General features: G+C 32.9%; 1 protein-coding gene across 2 annotated transcripts; it reads left to right on the forward strand.

Moving 5' to 3' along the window:
- Positions 1–12,203: 12,203 nt before the first annotated feature.
- Positions 12,204–18,651, forward strand: LOC109793962 (uncharacterized). Of its 2 annotated transcripts, XM_020353441.3 has the most exons (8): positions 12,206–12,574; positions 13,676–14,158; positions 15,051–15,213; positions 16,103–16,391; positions 16,790–16,862; positions 16,933–17,023; positions 17,123–17,202; positions 17,850–18,651. In XM_020353441.3, exons 1-8 carry the CDS (start codon positions 12,485–12,487, stop codon positions 18,102–18,104), a joined length of 1,524 nt encoding a protein of 507 aa, XP_020209030.1. In that variant the 5' UTR covers positions 12,206–12,484; the 3' UTR covers positions 18,105–18,651. The 2 variants fall into 2 exon arrangements, with proteins under 2 accessions (XP_082915672.1, XP_020209030.1); XM_083059546.1 differs by lacking the exon at positions 17,123–17,202 and having other exon boundaries at positions 12,204–12,574.
- Positions 18,652–24,411: the final 5,760 nt, after the last annotated feature.

The raw sequence follows: 24,411 nt of genomic DNA on the forward strand, positions 1-24,411 counted from the left end.
ACATTTATATTGTTAGCATGAATTTTATTTTTGAATCATATGTTTTTTCTAGAGTCATGTGTAGTCCTTTGTATGTCATAAATTCCTAGACTAGCTTGTTGAACATTTTGTTTTGTGTTAGTTTTGTGTTTATTTTTGGTGCGGTTTTGTTTTGTTAATCTTGTGCCTACCTATATATTCTTTTGTTTTATATATTTGAGTTCTTAATTTGCTATTAGTTCTAGCAAATTTCTTAGAGTTAGGTTTCTATTATGTCACGTTAAAAAGTTTGTCAAGAAAATTGTTAAACACATTTCCTAATAGGTTTTTCCTTGAATCTCTTGTGTGGCTGAAACTTGTGCCTATTTTTGTGCATTTAAAACAGAGGAAAAACAGAGGTATTAGGTGTATAAAAGTTCAAGAAACTCAAAGAAAAAGTTTACCTAAAATTGCTTAACAAATTGGTGATTAATTGTGAGCACTTGTAACACACACACCTAGTTACCTCTTGTTTGTGCAATTTGTGTAGCAACCTTGTCATTACCAAATCTGAGACTTATAAGTGTTTTAAAAAGGCATTAAACTCCTGTATCAAAAGAAAAGGAAAGTGCAAAGAATTTTCAAAAAGAATTACAAAAGAAAACAAAAGAAAGAATACAAGAAAAAGCCAAGGAGTAGAAAATTTTTGCTTGAAGTTGCTCTCAGTTTTGGCTTGTTGTTGCTTGTCTTTAAAAACTGTCCAGCCACAAACTACTTGAGATTGAGTCTTATTTTATTTTGTAATCTTAGCTTTTATTTTGTAATCTACTCTAGTGCCATTGATAGGATTTCCTTTGTGTGCTAGCCTTTCTTTGGTGCCTTAATTTTTGCTTGTCATTTTATTGGAATTCTTTCTAGTCTTGTCTCATCTCTTTCCACCATTTGGTGTAGCTTCTCCTAATTGTTCCTTTTCAGTTTTAGCATTAATATTCCAGCAACTTAAGGCATGTTGAGTGCTTCTTGAATGTGTGGAAGGCCAAGTTACAAAGGAAGCCAACATTGGAAGGTTTTGTGGTGGCCTAGGAAGCTTGCTTCTCCATTGGAGGAAGGCTTTGAGAGTCTAAACACCTAGGAATAACCAACATCAAGGTTATTCCTAAGAGAGGAGTGAAATAGTTGGATAGTTGCTGCAGCTGCAAGGAACTTGAAGGGGCAATCAAATTTTGTGAAATTTTGTGAAAATTAGATACTAGTTTAGAGAGAGAAATTTTTTGTCTCAAAATTTTTCCTAGCTAAATCCGTCTCTAAATTTGTCACTAATTTAGTGGCTGAATTTTGTTTTCTAAAATTTGGTGCAGCCACTACATTTCATTTAGTGTGAATTTACATTTCATTTGGTGTGAATTTACATTTCATTTGGTGTAAATTTACATTTCATTTCTTGTAATTTTCATTACTTTCATTTCTTGTACAAGGCCTTTTTAGGAGTGTCTTGGAGTGCCTTTGGTATATCTCCATCTCTCCTAAGTGTTTTCAATTAGGTAAATCCGTTTAGAGCTTGTGAGAGAGGTCATTGGAAGTCTTTGGTACTTTCCAAGCTCTCACTTAGGTTTATAGTCTTATATGCCTAGTTTATGTTTTCTTGTCTTTAAGTTTTCAAGCCATTTATGTTTTAAGAAATTTATGTTTTCATGCAATTTATGTTTTCAAGCAATTTGTGTTTTCAAGTCTTGATTGCATTGCTTAATTGTACACATTAGGCACTTGCTTGTTATTTTCCTTTTTGAAAAAGAACTTTGTGAAAATTTCTTTGTGCAAGACAAAAGTACAAAGGGGTTTAGAGATTTTTACTTGAAGAGGCTTGGTTATTAACACTAGTACAGAATGTATATTTTACGTCGGCCATTTTAGGGGGTTTTACGTCAGAAAAAGCTCCGACGTCGAAGTGGGAGACGTAAATTTACGTCGGGGTTTGAAAACCGACATAAATTTACGTCGGACATTACAAGGTCCGACGTAAAAAGTTATAAAAAATTTATAAAAAAAAAAGAAAAACAATTACAAGCAGAACGGGACGTTCTGGTTGGAGAACGACCCGTTCTCCAAGCAGAACGGCCCGTTCTGTAACCTGGACTTCGCCACTTCCTTCTTCAGCTTCAAAAACTCAGAATGCACAAAGAAAGTAGTAAGTAGAAGAAGATGGGTTACCTTAAAAACCCTCACGAGGACAAATGCAACCTTAAACATGAAAAAATCCATTTTTTCAGTGAGAAAACATTGTCAAGTGAAGAAAACAAAGAAAGGAGGAAATGGGTACCTTGTTGCAAGATGTAGATGAACGAAGAACCACGATTTGAGGAGGAGGCGGAGGGATTTCTCGTTGGCCTCCATTGCGCAACGCGCGGGAGATGAGTTTCGGTTTAAATTTTTAAAATCTCTCCATGCATGAAGTTCTTTTTAATACATGGGAGTGGATTATTTACGTCGGTCCTAGTTGGTCCGACGTAAATTATAACATCTACGTCGGACACTATACATAGCCGACATAAATAATTTAACTAAATTTATGAACCGTGCCACCGCGTTTTTATTACGTCGAGTGTTTATATGTCTGACGTAAAATGGGTGACGTAGTATCCTTATTTCCCACTAGTGTAAGTGGCTCTTTAGTAGCTCACCTCCCTCCAAAGTTCAATTTGTACTCTTAGACCTCCAAGTGCCAAGTCTAGCACTTTAAAACTATTATTTTCTTTAAAAACTATTTTTTTGTGAAAATCCTTTTTGTCTAAAAATGTCTCAAGATTCCTATCCTAGTGAAAGTAAGGGCTCTCCAAAAAGTCTTTCTTACTTAACCAAAGAGGTCAAATCACTTAAACTATGGGGAAAGTAAGAGGCCATTCAAAAAGATATAGAGAAAATTGAAAGAGAAGGCCAACTTGCTTATCTAGAGGAAGAATTGAGAATTCTTAGACAAGAAGAAGAAAAGCTTAAAGAAGAAATGAGAAAACAAAAGAGAAGGAGTAGGAGCACCCACTCACAATACACATCTCCTAATGAAAGCCTTAACGTGGGTAACCATTATCAACCTTCCCCTAGAAGAACTATTAAACCTAGGGAATCCAAGGTGGATCTCCCTCAACTTTTTGGGAAGGATGATGTGGAAGCCTACCTTGATTGGGAGATGAAGGTAGAGCAACTTTTTGCTTGCCACAAGGTGAGTGAAGAGAGAAAAGTTCCACTTGCAACCCTTAGCCTTCAAGGGCATGCAATGTATTGGTGAACCTCTTTGGAAAGAGAGAGGCGCCTCCACAATGATCCTCCTATCCAATATTGGAATGATCTTAGGAGTGCATTGAGGAGGAGACACATTCCCTCTTATTATGGTAGGGAGCTTATGAGCAAGCTCCAAAGGCTCCAACAAAAAGATATGATTGTTGAACAATATAGGCAACAAATGGAGCTATACATGATGAGGGCATGTATTAGAGAGGAGGAAGCCACCACTATAGCTAGATTCCTAAGTGGTCTTGACTTAGAGATTAGAGACCAAGTGAAGCTACTACTCTACAGGAACTTAAATGACTTAGTCCAACTTTGTGTAAGGGTAGAACAACAAATGTTAAGAAAATCTTCTTCTAAAAGAGAAAACTTCCACTTTAGATCTCTTAAGAAAGATTACATGGAGGAGGAAAAATCTTTTGAAAAGAAAATTATTTCAGAACCATCCAAGGAATTGGCTAAAAATAAAAAGAAAAATAGAGACAAGGGTAAAGGTCTCATCACTCCAATCACTAGCACAAAGACTAATGATATAAAATGTTTCAAGTGTCTAGAGAGAGGCCACATTGTTTCTCAATTCCCTACAAAGAAAGTCATAATCTTAAGGGGGCATGACACTTATAGTAGTCAAGAAGAGACTACTACCTCCTCTTCAAGTGAGAGTGAGGTTGAAACAAAGCTTCAAAAGTCCAAGGTGGAGCCATTTACCCTTTTGAAGGAGAGCTCCTAATGCTTAGGAGAATCCTTCATAATCAACCTAGTGGTACCCTATCACAAAGAGAGAACATCTTTCATACAAGATGTAAAGTTTTAAATAATGCTTATTCTCTCATTGTTGATAGTGGTTCATGGTGCAATTGTTGTAGCACTAGGTTGGTTAACAAGTTGAGTTTAATTACTATGCCACATCCTCAACCTTATCATTTGCAATGGCTTAATGAGGATGGTGACATAGTAGTTGACCAACAAGTGAAGGTTAAGTTTTCCATTGGGAAGTATGAGGACCAAGCTTTATGTGATATAGTACCAATGGAAGCTTGTCATATTTTGTTAGGAAGACCATGGTAATTTGAAAAGAAAACTATACATAATGGTCTTACTAATGAAATCACCTTCACTCATAAGGAAAAGAAATTTGTGCTTTATCCTCTCTTACCTCAACAAGTGGCTGAGGATCAAGCACAAATGAAAATCAAAAGAAAAAGAGAGAAAGTAGGGAAGAGTAGAGGAAGAAATATCCTCTAAGGGAGTTATGTCTAAAGAGAATTGCTTTATCACTAGAAAACCTATGAAAAATATTCTATTTATTCATAAAGACCTTAACTCTTACCTTCACACTGCCACTAGTCTTGAAGAAGAGATTCACGAATCCATTATTTTTAAAGAAAAAGATTCTCAACTTCAAGATTTAGTGAAGAAGAAGTGGACTTCACTTAGTCCTACTTCTTGTGCTACTTCTTTGGTAGTGTCCAAGGTAGATAGCCCTCCTTTGTGTAGGACTCTTCCTACCTTAGTTATTTTAATAAAGCACTCAATTCTTGGAATATATTATTTGTTGGATACAATATATGAACTTTCAAGGTTCCTTGTGACAAATCCTTTTCATAACTATCCAACAAATAATATAATCCAAAATTGCTTAGGAAATTTTTTAGTTGTATTTTCCTTATTTTCTAGGAAATGCCTAGGTTACCACTTAGGGTATTTTAGGCAAGATGTTCTAGCATTTAGGATTAAGTCTTTAGTGTGTTATAGTCTTAGTTTTAGCACTTTTTTAGGATTTAGTAATATACATAGACTATGTTTAGGAGATGATCCTATTCATTATTTTAGAAGGTCTAGTATCATTAATTTCTTAAGGTTCTATAAAAGGATTCCTCTTAGGATATACCTTTCACATTTATTGATTTTTAATATCACCTCTAATGAATGGTATTATATATTTGTAGGTGTGGATGACTATCATGAAGACCCTCGAGATTTGAGGTCAAATCCTTTTCAGTATTCACAATTGGTTCTGATAAAAGAACATCACCTTGAGTGTCTTGAGGGGTAGTGGTGATGCCCATAGTAATTCCCGTTATGGGAGGGATATTGGTAGTGTTCAACTGAGGAGTAACCAACTGCGAAAAAAAAAAGACAAATCAAATACGGAAGTAAAACACAGAAAAGAAAGATCGATGGAAAAATTTCAAACCTTTTGAGGATCCTCAGTCGAAAGTGGAGTATCTTTGGAAACATCTCAAGAGGAGGAGATATGAATTATCTCAACATCCTATGATCAAAGAAAATTTTGTAAAGAAATCGGATAAATAGCAAAAGAATTAGAAGTTGGGCTAAAAGCTGAATACCTTAGGGACATATTTCATCGCATCTTTGAGAAGTTTTTCGACTTGCGGCGTCAGGATCGGTTTTGTAACATGAGTTTGTTGTTTTCCTTTCCCTTTATCAAGTTTTATCGTCATCGAAACCTAAAGGAATAAGGAAAATGAATAAAAAGAAAATGCGAAGACAACAAATACAAACTACTTACAATCTTGCCACTCGTCGAATCCGCCTTAGTCCTCTGTTTTTTCGAGGTCTCGAAACTCTGGAAAGAGAAAAGATATTCAGAAAATATTTTCTGTGTCAAGTAAGTTTGATTAAACTGTACCTTGGAATGTAAGGAAATCTTATCAGAAACAGTTTTCCTTTTTCGAGTCTTTAACAAAGAGTCGTCATCATCATTATCATCACTTTCCCATTGGGGAGTCTCGTCATGGTGTTGAGGAACACGTTGAGGAAAAACAACTACACAGGACAAAATAAGGATTAGATAAGGACAAGGTGGAAAATCATACACGAAACATCTCGCATAAGTAACTCGATCTTTTACAGGAATTTCTTTGCGTTCCAAATAAAAAAGGATCGAGTGTCTTCACCCAAGGAGGGTAAGATAAATGTTTAACTAAACCAAAACGAGCTTTTGGAAGAGGGGAATGTTTTTAGGGAAAAAATTTTCAAAATTTGTTTTCCCTCGAGGATTAATAATCTTTTTTGAGCGGATGTTCCTTTGTACCATTTTTGATAAAGAAACAGAGGCATCAAAGATGGTTCGACCAAGATTTTCGTGTCGATAACAAACTTTAAAAAATTGCTCGAATTGATAAATAATATTACGATTCTTGTAAGTACATGGTAGTTTCGGGCCCTGCGAAGAAAGATGAGAATTAATCAGCTTCTTTAAAAAATCATCGAAGGTGAATATCTTGTCTACATAATATTCACACCACCAACGAAGAAAACACTTCGAGACTAGAAAAGAAGCAGAGAAGGTGCAAGGAGTAAGGGAAAGTTGCTTATCAGGGCATAAGATAAAATCTAAGACATCCTTATAATCCCCTTTTTCGACACAAATATTAGCATCTATTCTTTCTTTGCGTCGGAGTGGGAGAGGCTTCATTTGGCAGAGACCAAACTGTCGAGCAAATAATTGAGGTTGGTAGGGGTAGATCTTAACATCTTTTTGACGCATTCCAGATAAAATCACATCCCACGACAAAAAGCCAAACCACATATCGACAGAATCTGGAGAAATATTTTTGACTTCGTTGTTCTCTTGAAGCCAAGAAGGCCCTGTTAAATCTGAACGAATGAAAGGGGCTAAGTCTTCGGTGAATTCACTAAAACTAAGGAATGCTCGAATATATTTAGCAAAATTCTCGATTAAACACTTTCGAGGCGTAAGAGTAGTTAAACGAGCTCCTTCGAGTTGACATACCGGGGAAAGAAAGGACGAAGTTAACAAAAGTTTCTTCTCTAAAATAGCATTGAGCCATAATTGCAAAAACCATAATGGCCTAGAAAGATTGCGAGGACCATACTCACGAAAGAGACTTTTCGAAGCTTCATCAAGGGAAGAATATAAAGAAGCCAACAATAGTTTACTCAAACAAATCTTCTTTTGCAAGTGTAAAGCTTGGGCCAAGATATAATAATACTTGGGAACTTGAAGAGAAGGACTGCAGAAAACACAAGCAGATAGCCAATACATCAGAAAAGCAATATGCTTTGAGGTCGAGACGGGGGTATCCAATTGTCCCATATGTGCATTGATGAAGGCTAGGTAGGTCTTCTTGTCCCATGAAATAAAAGTTGCTTTGATAGAAATTTCCTCTTCAAATGAATCTGGATAAAACCTATCCCCTATAGGCGCTAAACTAGTAATAGCAGCAATATCCCATAAAGTGGGACACATAAAGTTGCATGGAAATTCGAAAGCTCGAGTCTCTCTATTCCAAAAGAATATGGCAGAAAGGAGCATTTGAGGATCAAAAGCATGCAAGTCAAACTTAGAGAGTTGAATGAACTCAGATATACCAGCACCGACCCACACAGAATGCATTGAGTTCTCTATGCATTCTAACCATTGCAAGTGCCTATCTTTTGTGGGTTGGAACGCTCTAAAAAATTTTGTGGTATCACCAAACAAGTTCAGGTCTATGGTAGGAGAATAAATGAATGGCAAGGTAAAGAATCCTCAAGAAGCAATGTATTGCCAAATTTCTTCTTATTCTGACCTATGAAAGGACCCAGAAAAGCATGGGTAGTACCATCTTGAAGAGAGAAAGGAAGAAGTACCTGAGAGTTGAAAATCTTGAGGCTAGCCCTCCATGCCTAGGATGGGGACGAAGGCCTCATCACCATCGTTCACAGTACAAATCGTAGCATTGGTCATGAGCAAAGGAAGGGATTGTGTAGACGAAGTGGAAGCCAATATAGGGGAAAGAACTGAAGCAGTAGCCGAGGTAGAAGCAGCGGAGGAAGCCATGACGCAAGAAAGCAAAGAAAATAAGAACGAGGAAGAATGAAGAAGAAAGAAACTGGTGCACAAAAGGAAAACGGTAAAAGTGATTTACCCTAGGTGAAAACCTTTAAATAGGTTAAGTGGCCTGAATATGAATTGGGCTTACATGAAAAATTGTCATATCAGTTGCCAAAGCGTTTTAAATTAAACGGGCAGAAACCTAGGAAAACGTAAGCATGCACCGTCAACATTCATGATAGAAGCAATAAATTTCAAATAAAATGGTAACCGCATTTAATTGATATTTAGAATAGGTTTCCATCGAAAGGGTACAAGGAACTCCAAGAGTCATCGAAATAGAACAAGGAACATCAGGAGAGATTAAAAGGAAGATTCTCGAAAGAAGAATGATAAAAGCACAAGTAGGAATTGAGTCCTCCCTCACTCAAGTACACTCCTCAAGACTAAATTCCTAGGGGGGCATTTGTTGGACCAATCGAAACAAAGCCTTTCGAAATCAACTCGAAAGTATCAAAAAGAGATCTCAGGCTAAAGGAATTTGGGTGTTCGATGGTGGATCGAACATAGTAGATAGTGCTTGAGCAGTTGAGGGACAGTTACATCAAGGAGGTTATCAGTTAGTCGAAGAAATAAAAAACGTGGGATGAACGGTTACAAGAAGTTACATTTAAGCCACGTAATTGGCGTAATGGACAGCGGTTACACACCCATGACATACTGGCACAAAATTTAACCGCTCTCGACTAACTCTATAAATAGGAGGCACATATCACTTCACAAAAGGTCAAAAATTTCATACTTGCACTTTTGTAAGCACTTTCTGCCTGCGCATATGGCTTCCGTGCATGGGATTGCTGTTGGGTATGATTTCTTGGCCACATTTTGCTTTTTGTTCGTAGAATTAGTGTAGTTTAGTATAATCCCATAGTTCGTAGTTTGTTGTTCTTAAAATCATCATTTTGTAACTTGACAATTATGTGAATTGGATCATGATTTGTATTTCTAATATATATATTGTTCACTCCATTCATTTAAATGTTTCTATGGCCAGAAATTGTTATTTTGTAGTTGTATATGAAACTCTGGAAACCAATGCATATTAGTTACTCTGTTTCATCTATTTTCGTTCTTAAGAGAGTTTAATTATAAAATATTTAAATTGAAACGATTGTGTGCTAGTTCAAATAAAAAGAATTCATAAATCAATTCTACCACAAACAGTATGAGAATTTATGATTGAATAATAGTGTAAAAATTATTTATATTATTAGTGTATAAACTATTTTCTCTTTTTGAAAACCAAAAATTCATCTCTCAATATTTCTATTAACTACTGAAAGAAGATTTTTTTCCCTTACCGATACTTCTCCATAGAAAATAATGTTTATGCTATTACCAAATACTAAATTTGAACAATTTTTTTTATAAAGACTTAAATTTTGGTTTCACATTGTAATTAAGAGACTAACTACTTCCGCGGTAATTAACCTGTTCACAATGAAAGAAAAGTTTAGTTTATTTCTATTTCTATACATCTAAGTTTGAATTTATCCATAAGTAAAGTAACTTTTATGGTAGCCCATAAAAAAAAAAAGTTGATAAAGTGAAGTGATTAAATGAGTATATTTAGACTCATGCAAAATCTGGTGGCCAAATCTGTGGGTAAATAATGAAGTTTTTATATTTTTATTAATTATGAAACACGTCCTAACTTTTATATGTTCTAAATTGATAGAGAATGAAAATTTTAAAATTTTTATAAAATGTTAATTCTACTTTTCATTTTAATATTAAAAAAAAATATGAGCATGTACATTTTTTGTTAGAATAATAAAAAAAGAATTTGATAAATAAATATTTTATTATTTTTTTAAAATTATCTAATAGTCAATTATCAATTATTATTAATATTAGTGTATAAATTTTGTTATAGATTAGAATCGAACTTCTTCCAACTTGTATCTTAACTTCTTCCTTTTGATTATCAGGCTAATCCATACTTTTAATTTGATTGCAATGTGTAGTGCAATGATATGCTTTTCTTGAAGAAAAAAACAATTTTTTTAATAAAATAATATCTTCACATCTTCCATAACAATTTAATGATAAGAAATAATTAAACATAAAATTGATATATAATAATTATTTAAAAACAATAATAAAATCAACTGAAATAATTAGTTATACTGAATTATGTGATATACTGAATTATGTGATTTTGTTATAAGTATCTTATATGTAATAATACTAATACTAATAATAATAATAATAATAATAATAATAATAATAATATTATTATTATTATTATTATTATTATTATTATTATTATTATTATTATTATTATGTGAGAGTAAATATTAAATGAAAATAAGTTTATTTAAAAGGTTAAACTATTTTTTTAATCTATATAATTTCAATTTCAATTGCTTTATTTTTTAACTTTTATAATTTAAAATAATTTTTTAGTCTTTATATTCATATTTTTCAATCATTTTTAATCTCTAAGTTTAAGATATAAATGTAATTCTTTATATTTGTAATATTTTAATCTTTATTGTTATTTTTTTTTTTATAAAATTGTTTCTTTTGTATTGACATGACAGAGACATTAATTTAATTTTGTATGTTTTTATATCAACTTTATTTTGTTACAATACTCTAAATAAGGTTTTTTGTGTTTCGTACATTTTGTATACCTTCACATATGATGTTTATTGTTGAAATGCATTTTTTTTTATTATCACAAAATTAAAAATTTATATTATGTCAATATAAAATACATAATGTTACTAAAAAAATTAACAATGGACACTTGAGGATTAAAAAATTTATAAGTATAAGGATTAAAATAATTTATCTAAAACTACATGAATTAAAAATATTTTAACCTATTTAAAAATATATAAAAAAAAATACTAAAATCACTCTTATCATCTTGTTATTGCGTTAAGTCTACTTGCACTAATTAAAATGTCTCCACTTAAGTCCATATCTGCCGGATGTCTGTTTCCGACCACAGATAATAAAACAGCACATTGACTTCAGCTTTCCCTTCTGCACTTATTAAAAACCACAATGTCCCTTTTTAAACCTATCGTTGACATTAATTATTATTACAATTACAATTTGCCTTCCTATGCCCGTTAAAAACTAAATAAAACTTATAGAAATTAATAATTTAACATTTGTTTTAAAAAAAATATTAGTCTCAATTGTTTTTCGACATCACTCCTAAATTATTGAGTATATTATATGTGAGGCTTATCGTACAAAATATGGATAAATATTAAAACATACGTAAGATTCACTCAATAATAAACACATACTTGGATAAGAGAATTCAAAAAATAAAACACTCTTTCACCCAATTACCTAATTCATTATAATTAAAAAATTATTCAAAATATAAAACACTCTTTCACCCAATTACCTAATTCATTATAATTAAAAAATTGATTAAATTAAATTTATTTTTTTTCCAAAATTGTCCATGATATTAACAAGATCTTTTCTTTATCAATTACTTAAAATAATTTTAATTAAAATAGTTAAAAAAAATATGTACGTAACTCTGCTTTTTAATTAATTTGACGTAGAAATAAGAAATTATAATGTTTTATTTTCGCATTTATACGAGTTAAGCTCAGAAAACGTGAAATCAAACACACTATAATATTTTAGTAACTCTCCTCTTGTGTAATATATAAATAATCTAGGCCATGGCATTGTCATTCGTCTCCCTTTTAAAAACAGTTTGGGAGGTTAGTGCGTCATTGGAGCGTAGCTCGATAAATATATACAACCCAAAATAATGTTGAGATACGCTTATTTGCAAATTTTAATAGTTATTTACATAATAAGCAAGTACTCTCTAGCCATTAATCTATTTCCTATTTGTTCCATCCAAAAAATATATATATTTCCCATTTGACTTCGTAGTCTAAATAAAGAAAATGATAACAATAACAATAAGAGTAATATTTTAGCCGACCAACCACATATTATGATGATGGTGATGATGAACTACGTGTCTAAATAGATTAGATTAGAGGGAAAGAAGAAACAGATAAAAGAAGAATAACAATATGACAGGTAACATAATCAAAAATAAAAAATAAAAAAATAAAAGCATAAATAGGACGAAAGAGAAGTTAGCATTATAATTTTTGTGTTGTAGTATTATAATATGTATGACATGTATTTTGTATTAAATTGAGAAAATATGTAACATGTCTGCTTCAAGCTTACACCACAACCTGTCTCCATGGTGCCTCTCTTCTCCACTCCTTACTATATTCCCTCTGTTCTTCTTTTGAGACAATTTCTATCTTCCATGATCAAGGGAAGCTTTTATCTATCTTTCCTGCAAAGTAAACATCTTTTTGGATTTCCATTCTTCACTTGTTTTTTCTCTTTGGTTTGGTGGGTTCCTCACTGAACATGGCAACTGAACCTCAAGACTCTTCCAAGGGTCACAGTGGCCAAGGCCATGCCACCACTCAAAATAGAGATGATGTCCCAATTCAAAAGGTCCCTCACTTGTCTCTTTTCTTTTATGACACTTTTGTATGGTTGTTTTCTTGACTTGAAGCTTGTGTTATGGTTCTGAGTGTTCTGTTTCTGCCTTTTCTTTATGTATCATTGAGCATAACCTTTCCGTGTCAGGTGTTCATGCATCACTAGTTAGTTTTGAAGCCTTTTCATCTTTGGTTTTTGGATGTATGCCAACATACTTGTATGTGTTATGTGAATAAACATGAAATATTATTGGTCATTTGAATTTATAGAAGAGATAGGAAATTGTGTTTTAGTGAAGGTTGGGGATTTGGTTTTGCAAATTTCCCAAGCAGAAATTTAGATTTTTGAGTTTTGAATTTGAACACAGCAGAGAAGATACAGCAAGCTATGAAAAATTTCCCAAGCAGAAATTTAGTTTTTCCAAGTTCTCAATTGTTTAACTTGTATTTTCCAGTTGAAAAATAGTTATTTCTCACAAATTTCCTCAAAAAGTTGTATGATCCTCAAATTATCTTTGCAAGAGTCGTTTCTCTTCAAATTTATGTATTGTGAAGTGTCATTTGTTCTAAAAACACGTTTTGAAAAATTGGTTATTCTCACCTTGTTAAGAATCAAAGTTTCAATTGCTAATCACTTATTGGTAGAGCGTACCCAATATCTTCCAAAGAATTTCAAATAGTTTAGTGCTTGCGACTACCATGACTTGTAAGTTGTAACCATTTTCAGATTTGAGGTTTGTGAAAGCTTCTACAATTTTAATGAATACCAACTGCTTGATGAATTGTATGGTTCTGCCTTAAATAGCCCTCTTGTGAAGTTACACAAGTTATAAGATTATCATAATTCAGATTACTTTGATGCCAATCTACTCTATCCCTATACTGGCAATGACATATGTATAACTATAAGCACTTCATCATAAGAAGGGGAAATCTGTCAACGACGTAGGTATTGGTTGAAAATTTTAAATTGAAAACCAACTTTCAACTACAGTATCCTCCTACTAAAACTACACGTTTCTGGTATATTTGTGTATCAAGTATAAGATTTATTACTTTGCAGCTCAATGAGTAAATATTTTTCTTTTCTACTCTTCTGCTTCTTTATACATAGGGTCCAGCATCATCTGAAATAATAGAGGAACTCCCAAGTGGACAACATGGGACAAGGCAAAACCTTATTTTGGAGATACCTACAATAGCTCAGGAGGAAACAAGAGAAGACTACGTGAGAATAAACATGCCTCTAACTCCACCTCCAAGAAGAGTGATCTTTTCCCCCTGTCCAAGTCCAGTTTTCCCCAGAAGCAAAGAATCCCCAGGTCCCTCCACATCGAAAAATAGAACAAATATTAAAACCTTTCTTCCTAAACTCAGTGTTAAATTTCGCAACACAAGTTCAGAGATTGAAAAGGCTGCCTTCCTAGCACTTGAAGGAGCAGCCATAGCAGCACCGAAAAAGCCTTTTCTTTCAAGGACATTATCTCTTGTCACACCTAGAGGGAAGAAAACATCATCCTTACCTGTAACTCCAATTGCTCATTCAAATCCAGGGTCCGTACATGGAGGAAACATGGTTTACACAGCAACAGATGTTGTGAGTAGCTTGACAACTAATGAAATATGTACATTGTAATTATTATATTTAGTTATTTGGCATATAATGACAAGAGATGGTTAAAATCATTGTGGAAAAAACCCTTTCTCGGAATGTTTCTAGTGATGCTTTGTATTCATGTAACTGATTTCTTATATGACTGCATGTCTCTAAAACTGTCAGTTATTTTCTTGGTTGTTGAATAGATTACTAAACTTGAATATGCCAAACAGATGTAAGCGTGCCATCATTGTAGAAATTGTTCTTTCAGCAATGGTTTTGCTTCACATTATCAATTTCAAAATTTTCCTAACATATTACTTTAGATTTAATGCAACTGACCCTTATGTTTGAATCGGTCAGTCATATCCTAGCATCATCATAAACGGATTCTTTAGAATCCATTAAAACCTATTTGTACACTTTACATATTTCACGCACATAGCAATGAGCACTGACACCTGCTTCCCTTTTATTTTAATTAACATTTTGAATGATAGTTTTGCTTTTATTGTGGTGGAGTTGACTCAGCCGATTTGTTTGCTTCCACTAGTCAACTAGTGAAGAAATCATGATTGGGTAATGGTAAGCATGGCATCAAAAATTTCAAGATTAGTATGGGTTTCACTAACATCAGGTTAACATAAATCATATAGTCCAATGCATTAAGTGGTTTTCTTCAAAAGATGCATCTTTTCAATTTTTGGTTCATCAATGCTATATATCCCCTTCTTCAATTTACTCTGAACTCTGTAACACTGCAGCTTGATATGTTAAAGCTATAAAATAAAAGTTCCACATTATGTTCCAAATCATCATTAGACATTGTTATCTCTAAGATAATTTGGTACTCACTCATATGATTACATCTGATATATACCTCATTTTACAGGAGAAAGATCTGAAATTACCAATTCATCGTTCCCGTTCAGTACCTGTGCTTAACAAAGAAGGTAACTCACCTGTACGTGGCATGTTTCGTATAGTTCCTACCGCACCACGAGTGGATGAGAAAATTGCCACAACACCAGTGACATCACCTATTCATGACACTGGTAATATTTCTTTTTCATAATTGTTTTATGAAAGATACATTAATCTTAGAATCTTCAACAATGTCTTATCTTGGCTAAACTAAACTAATGCTACACCGAGATGGACTGAATTTTGTTGGTTATATTCATTACGAGTTATGACTATCAACTGACAAGTGACAACTGCAAATGCTTGTTATGCTCAGTTTCAACTTTCAAGTAATTCAAAGATGAGAAAGGCTAACAATACATTATTTACAAACTATATTATTGGGTGATTTTCATATGGTTCTCACCAAAAAGAGAGAGGCCTATGTTTTCATTGGGACTCGCAAAATTCCCCCAATAACTGTGTATTGCTATCATTGTTCTTTAAAGATTTAAGTATGCTTGAATCACTTATTAAAATACAAAATATAATTTGATTTATATATATATATATATTACACAATAATTTTTTATGTTTGATTATTCTACAAAATAGACCCTAAACTGAAGTTATTTTACTGACTCAACTGTTAGGAACTGTTACATTACATGTTTCCTTACCAAAAATGTAAGTGAATTCAACTAAGCCAGATTCATCTTCACCAAGCTCATAACTCTCCTGCTAATTTATCATATTCTTTCCTTCTTTATTAGTTTTTATTTATTTTTCTTTTCCTTTCTCATCCTACTGAATCTCCTTCTTCAGGCTGTCTTGACATTTTCAGTTATGTTTCATATATTGAGTTCTATCCCATATTTGAGTATTCTTTTTGCCTGCACAAACATATTTTCCAGGGATAACTAATGGCTTTGATATGATAGTATTGCTAATTTCCAAATCTGAAGATATCAGTTATTGGCTTGGACCTCTAGATTAAGTTCTTTCAATCACAAATTTATGCATCTGAGTATTTTGGTTCAGTTGAAAATGAGGATGGTGGTGAGGATATTCCCGAAGAAGAAGCTGTTTGTAGAATTTGTCTGGTTGAACTGGGAGAAGGTGCTGATACTTTTAAATTGGAGTGCAGCTGCAAAGGGGAGCTTTCATTGGCACACAAAGAATGTGCAATCAAATGGTTTACCATTAAAGGTAATAGAACATGTGATGTGTGCAAGCAAGAAGTTCAGAACCTACCTGTCACTCTTTTACGAGTTCAAAATGGTCGGAACATTCTTGGGGGCGGAGGTCAACAAGCTGATTCTCAATACAGGTAAGATCAAACTAAATTGATGTACTTGAATTTATTATTACTTTTTGTTTTTTTGGTTGAGGGTGGCTTTCTAGACCATTTAATATTTAGTTTTATGGCTCAGCAATGTAGACCTAGTTTCATTGACAAGCTTCACTGATAGACTATAATCATAATTATTAGTGATTGTTTGGTACACTGATAGATTATATTTATACATCAATTTGATTTGAGAAAGGTCTCTAATTTGCCTTGACTTGCAAGACACGTATAAATTCATGTCAATTTTATTGGTATCATAGTTCTTTTGGGATTTAAAGAAAGCCTAACGTTTTTGAGCCCTTCTCAGACCTGGATATATTTCAGTATTGTTTTCCAATATGGTACAATAGAACAGAACTTATGCAAATCTTTTATAGGGTTTGGCAGGATGCTCCCATTCTTGTTGTTATCAACATGCTGGCTTACTTTTGTTTTCTTGAGCAGCTTCTTGTAAGTTTAACTACTCTTTAGATAGTATTTCCTTTAGCCTGTGCGAATTCCTGATGTTATAGATGAACAGGTTTCTAATATGGGATCTGGTGCTATTGCCATGTCTCTGCCATTTTCTTGTATATTGGGTCTTCTAGCAAGCATGACAGCTACAACAATGGGTAAAGCTTTTTCTACTCTTAGACAACTCTGTGTACTTGAATTCATCCTTTGGTTTGGTATTATATAATATACAACTAATTCCTCCAAAATTTTCTTAGTGAGGAGAAATCATGTTTGGGTTTATGCAACTGTTCAGTTTTGTCTGGTGGTTCTCGCTGGACATCTTTTCTTCTCATTGGTAAGAAATTGTTTTTTGTAACCATAGTTACAGGGCATTTTGTGCTTTTTGTTAATGTTTTGCAAATAACAAACAGACATTCTCTGAGATCCAGTGTTATGAGTGTTGTATCGAGTAGAATAGAGAACTCAATGCAATACTTATGCAATAAGATTAAGCTGTCTCATCTAATAAATTAATCTTTTGGGTTGAGTTTTTCTCATGTACTTGAGCCATAGTAACAATTGGTGCTTTCATTAAGAGTTAAGTTGTAAAAAGAGTTACCTATATATAATATAATACTTAAGTCATAAGGCTTTCTCACCTAAGAGCTATACTTATGTCATAACATGCGGCTAAGTAGATAATCTTCTTCCCTTTTTCACCCCAATTTCTCTCTCAAGTCCTCTTGCCTCTGGAAATTCTCAAGGCTATTTGCATTCAAACAAAGATCAGGTTATTGTTAGCAAAATTTTTGTTAAAGGCATAGAGCCATGATTCAGTGAGCTAAAAGCTGATTAATCAAATGTATTTATAATTGGCATTGTTGTGGATTTCAATATGTTGAGCTTCAATTGTAATCATAGATTATAGAACATTAGTTAAAATTTGCAAATTCAAAATATTTCTGGTATCATGTATTTTCATACATTTATTTGGGACGGCAGGTTCATATGCAAGCTGTTCTAGCTATCCTGCTAGCTACATTTACTGGGTTTGGAGTTGTAATGTGTGGAGCTTCTATTCTTATGGAGATTTTGAAGTGGAGGAGATCAAGATCACTTGCTCAGTCGAGTCAAGAACAGCATGGTTCCCAAGAGGCAGTACCACCTGATCAAACATCCACAGTTGCTCATCAAGCTCAGGTTGGTTCAGAACAAACTGAAAGTAATTTGGGAGAGTCTCCTGGACAGAGGAGTTGACAGAATTTTGGCTTAAATATGTTTTGGTCTCTCAAATATGACCTTTTATTAGTCACTATTTAAATTTTAATCAGTTTTAGTCCCTACATTTAATAAAAAAAAACAACTTTTCAGTCCCTCACATCAAGTATTAAAAGCATATGATTTTTAAAGCAAAATATTAAATAATTAGAGATTAATTAAAAAAAAAGGCTGTATTTTCAGGATAAAAATGTATTTAAGCTATTGGGTGAAAGCTGGCATCATAAAGGTATCTGGCTGTATATAATGTACATGTTGTATAGACAAGTTTGGGCACATTAGACTCTTGTTCTCCTTTCTGATGCCATGAGCCCATGATACATGCAGGAATAGAGATGCATTGTTGGCTTAAAAAAAATAATTGTTAGGCCACTTTTGTATGAAACACTTGAGTCAAAAGTTGAAGAAAGGTGGTTTTTATACTACAATAACGGTTGAAGTGATGAACTTCACATTCCAATTTAGGTCATTCATGTGATTGATAATATTTTGTTGGTAGTGCCATTCTGTAATTTGTCCTTTGAAATGTCATTCTGTATAATTTTAGCCGATATAGAACACTCTTAAAATACAACCAAAAGCTAACTTTTCACTCTGTTGAATAAATCAATTCGTTTTGGATTAAAGCAACTCCGAAGCCGTTAATATATTTTCAATTGAGCCTTTCACATTATAGTAAGAGAAATATTGGAGTGAGGAATGCAACTGAGAAATGAATCGTCATTACAAAATTTGAACCAAATATTCATTAACCATTAATATAACTAACATAAAAAGAACAAGAATAAAGAAATAAAATCAAAATGATTTTGAAAAATTAAATTTTATAAGATTTAATAGTAGTAAAAGGATATCCTAAAAAAGATTTTTTTTTTTTTTTAAGTAATAGAGTGAGAACCTTGTCTGAAGTATAATGTAGCAAACAAAATTTCATGATTGTATCATGGTGTAGCTAGTGGGGTGGGTGAACTCCCTATCACACGTGAGATTGAACATTTAGAATAAGAAAATAGCACATCTATAAAGTACTTGCCATTTGCTATAAACTTTGACTTTGATGGAGGAAATGATCGATATAAGAGAAATGAAAAACAAAGAAAACGATGCAATATATTTTTTATTTAAAGAAAAGGGTATCATGCACGTTCTCTTTCAATGAGTTTATCATTGCTAAAAATAACACTTTGTCTTGCCTCATCATCCATTACATACATATATGCAAGAAAATCAAATTCAAATCAAGTAATAATAAGAACAATACGAAGAATCATTAATGGCAAGAAATAATAACTCTAGACTTTGGATTGTATGATCTTTTATAGTGCCCCAGAATTTCTTTATTTATCATTCTCAGTGGACAAGACACACGTGGCCTTTCCTTAGAAGATTTTAACCTTTCGTAAGGTATTTTTTATTTCATGCCTATATATTCCACGTGCTAATTTTTTTTAAGTAAAATCTTAAATTTGAGTCTTATAAATAAATTAAAAAAGTGATTGAAAAGTCATATTAATGACCAATCAGATTTTTCAATAAAAAATAATTATCGATAAGAAATTAATGGATATTTCATATCAATAATATAATTGTAAAAAAAAAGTATTTATTATCCTATTAAATTTTTATAAAGAACAAAATAAAATTTTAGAATATTTTGAGAAAGACAAAACATATTTTAACTAATATTAAATTATAAAATCAATAGAATGAGTAAAATGTTTAGTTAAAAATATTAAATTGTGTACGTACCAAAATAATTATAGTATATATTCATACAATCACATTACAAGTTCATTCCAAGTTCATATTGTGTCATCCAATTATAATGTTAATATAAAAATATACATTATATATGTTGTCAATTTAATATAAAAAGATATAAATTTTATATTTAGTCTCAAACAAAATGTTTTAGCTCCACCCTCAACAAAGATGGTCAAAAGGAGAGCTAGTGATCAAAGGTCGCTTATGATGACACATAGGCATGGCAACGGGGCGGGGCGGGTACGGGTTTGATGATACCCGTCCCCGTCCCCGCGACTAAAACCCATACCCGTCCCCGTCCCCATACCCGTCGGGTATGGGATTTTTGTCCCATCCCCGTCCCCGTCGGGTATCGGTATACCCGTACCCGTACCCGTACCCGTAAAAAAAATAATTTTTTTTTACAAAAATTTTTTTAACTTATTTTTATGTTATATTACAATGATAATTGGGTTGTTTGTCTATCTCATATTTTAATCAAGAGACTTCTTAATAATTAAACAACTACAAATATTTCACATCATAATAAATAACTACACATAATTAAAATCTTATAAATTAAACAACCACAAATGTTGAGTATTGTCACAAATAAACAACCACAATGTTGAGTTCAAATAACAAAATAAATTGAAATTTCTCAAATAAAAATTAAAATTCATCTTGCAAGTGGAAAATGTTGAGTGTCATTAAGCTTCAATCCACCTATCATAAGACAATTTATAAAAAATTAGAATTGAGTTATGAATGAAAATTTTAAAAATTAGAATTGAAAAATTAGATTGGACTAATGAAATTGAAATCCACTTACAACATATATTAATTTTGCACATGTTCAGTAATTCCACTTGCATGCAATCCACCTGCATACAAAAAAGATAAACTTTAGATATGATAAATCAAATTGAAAATTTGTAATATTAAAATATAATATACCTTCATCATCAGATTCACTTTCACTCATTAAAGTAATTTTTTCTTTAGTGGCTTTAGCACCTACAAACATCAAATATAGAATATTAATTAGAATTGATACAAAATTACTAATTGACCATTAATGCTAATTTATTTTTTATTAATTTACCTAGATAGTCTGAGTTCCATAGCCAACTTTTAGTACACATCAAAGCTTCTACGGTAGTATGATTAAGTCGACTACGATTAGGACTTAATATTTGACCGCCAGCACTAAAAGCAGATTCAGAAGCTACAGTAGTGATTGGAATGGCTAAAACATCCCTTGCAATTGCTTGAAGTGTTGGATACTTCAACCCATTTGTTTTCCACCATGATAAGATATCAAAATCCGATGTAATAGGTAAATTATCTTCCTCCAAGTAATAATCCAACTCTATTTTCATAGATGAAGTTCTAGCTTTTTTCTTTTTTGCCATGAACTTCACAAAATCACTCATGCCACTATCACCAACATTTCCCTCCTCAAATGATGAAAACCCAGAAGAAGACCCGTCATTCTTCTTTGCTTGATATTCAGAAACCAAATCATAACACAATTGACGAATTCTACTAATTTCCAAATCACAATCAATGTCATACAATTTATCAAAATAATATTCAAGCAAATCCATTTTGTACCTTGGATCTAAAACAGAAGCTACTCCCATGATATCATGAATGACACTCCAATAACTTTCAAATTTCTTTAACATTTGTTCTGCCATATTGTGAATGATTTGATTAGGAGACTTTACCCATTCATCTATTGCAAGTTTGATCTCACAAATCTTTGGGAAAAAAATGTTGGCTGTTGGATATTTGGATCCAGAAATTATTTCTGTGATATCATTAAACATTCTCAATCTCCCACAAACATCTTTTGCAAACTCCCATTGTGATTCAGTTGGCAAACAAGTGTATTGAGATTCACGCTGCTTTAATCGAAAAAACACATCCTTATAACACAAAGCAATATCAAGCATCTTAAAAGTGGAATTCCATCTTGTTGGACAATCTAAAGTTAATTTTTTGTTGAAAGGAATTCTCAATTGTTTAGTTGTTTCTTCAAATTTTTCTACCCTCTTAGGTGTTACTGTCCAATATGCTACACTTTCCCGAATTTTTTCCACGCCTTCTTTTACAACTCCCAACCCTTCTTTCACAATCAAATTGAGGATATGTGCAGAGCAACGCATATGAAGCAAAGATCCATTATGAATTAGTTTATCTAACTGCAACTTATCCTTAATTTTCTCAACCATGCTATCATTTGTGCTACAATTGTCCAGAGTAATAGTGGATAATTTTGTATCAATATTCCAATCCAACAAACAATCAATCAATACATTGCAAAGTCTATCAGCTGTGTGAGGTGCAGGAACATAAATGAACCTATATATATAATCACATTGTCATATAAAAAGATAAAAAAAAATGCAAAACCAATTAGTAAAAAAAGCTATAAAATAAAGAAACTTTGTACCTCAAAATGATACTCTGTAAGGTCCAATTGCCATCAATATAGTGAGCTGTGATAGCCATATACCCTTTTTTTTGGTTGCTTGCAGTCCACATATCTGATGTAATTGCCACTCTTCCTTCATTTGTATCTATCAGCTTCATGACAACTTGTTTTTCATCTGCATAGATATCAAGTATCTCTTTCTTCATTGTATTTCTTGAAGGAAGTTGAAATAATGGTTGAATTGCTGCTACAAATCGTATAAACCCAATATGGTCCACTATTGAAAGTGGATATTCGTGCAATATAATCATCAATGCAAGCTCCCTCCTTGCATTTTCTTCATTATAACTACCACATGCCAATTCCTTTTTCCCACGTCCTAAAACCTTAGAAAAAAGCATTGTTTGTCCCCCCTTCCCACTTGTAGAAACCTTCTTTAAAACACATATATCTAAATGGTGGTGCAAGTGCTTTGTTCCATTCCTCGCTTCTCCTCCAAGCAATTTGTTACAATAGTTACATTTAGCTTTATCCTTTCCATCAATTCTAATCTTTTCAAAATGTTGCCACACAACACTTTTTAGCCTCCTATTCTCTGTTTGTGTTGTTGACTCTACTTGATCAGATGCTTCTGAAGGTGCTTGTAGTAGTTCATTCATCAATGCTTGACCAGTACCAGTAGAACCTTGACATGGAATTGGTTGATGTAAAGATTGTGGGGTTGGTTCTTGTGAAGGTTGATCTTCATTGTTCATTTTCTCTACAAGCATGCAAGTTTACACAAAAAATGGTTAAAATACCAAAAGCAAACATAAAATACGAAAAAGAACATTTCAGTTGATAGTTAAAACCCAACATATAATTAAATATAATTAAAATAATCAACATATATATTTGTATATAGTTTATATTTAATTTTATTTACATATAAATTTTTATTTTCTAATTTCTTTATTTTTTCTTAATCAAGATGATAATTATATTGATGGGCAATCTCCATTCTATCATCATTGGTCTTTGATTTCTTAGATGAAACAACTGAAAATTCAGGGACTGATGTTGTGAATTTTACTCGTATTTTAGCACTTTAATTCACAAGAATTCATAGCATAATCATGCATATCTTTCATGTTTTTAATAAATTTTTATATCATTTTCCTATTTTATGCTTTTCTTGGTATGTGTTGTGTTTTCTCTGAGCAGGATCAAGATTTAAGAATTAAAGAGGAAATGCTGAGCTACAGGGAAAATCACGGCCGCGATTCTAAATCACGCCTGTGATTCACCAGAGAAAATCACGGCCGTGACTCCCAATCACACCCGTGAACGCCACTGACCCTTCATAGATGTGCTCCAGAGAAGATCACGGTCGTGATTCTCAGTCACGGCCGTGATTCAGCAAACTAAAACTTTCATGTGTTTATTAGATTCAGCATTGTGTCAATTTATTTCCTTAGTTATTTAAAAAATTAAAAGTCATATAAAATATATTTAAAAATTCAAAACACCGAGATAACCAATCCAAACCAAACTACAAAGGTCAGTTTAGTTCGAATTTGATATTTCATTTTAACCAAACCAAACTGGAACCATATCCTTCTCACTGTCCAAGTGAGAAATTGTGAAACAGGTTATATCACTTAACAGTTCACATGAAAGGGCAAGACAAACTGAAGAAAGAGAGGGAAACAAAAGTACACTTCTTTCCAGTTCCCCTATTTAAACAGAGAGAAACCCAGATAATCAGATTATATACTTGAGTCGGAAGGCTCAAGATACCAACTATAGAGTGCTTGTGCGAAAGGAGATCCTAGAGAGATTGAGCGAGAGAGAGACGTACCAGTGTGGTGAGGGAGCCGCTCGGAGGGAGAAAATGTAGGCTGGAGTGGCTGGTCCGTCGGAGGCTGGAGTGGCTCGTCCGTCGGAGGCTGGAGTGCGCAGTGTGAAACCCTAACTCGTGGAGGCTGGAGTGTAATCGTGTGATTCGTGTTGCTAAACTTGCTATAATCGTGTTGCTGGAGTGAGTCACTTTAGACTAGAGACATTATTTTTAAAATTTTAATTTTTTTTAAATAATTAAACCGGGGACGGGTATTTAAC

The sequence above is a fragment of the Cajanus cajan genome, chromosome 7, assembly GCF_000230855.2.
Source record: "Cajanus cajan strain Asha chromosome 7, NIPB_CcT2T_4, whole genome shotgun sequence".
Classification (NCBI taxonomy): domain Eukaryota; kingdom Viridiplantae; phylum Streptophyta; class Magnoliopsida; order Fabales; family Fabaceae; genus Cajanus; species Cajanus cajan.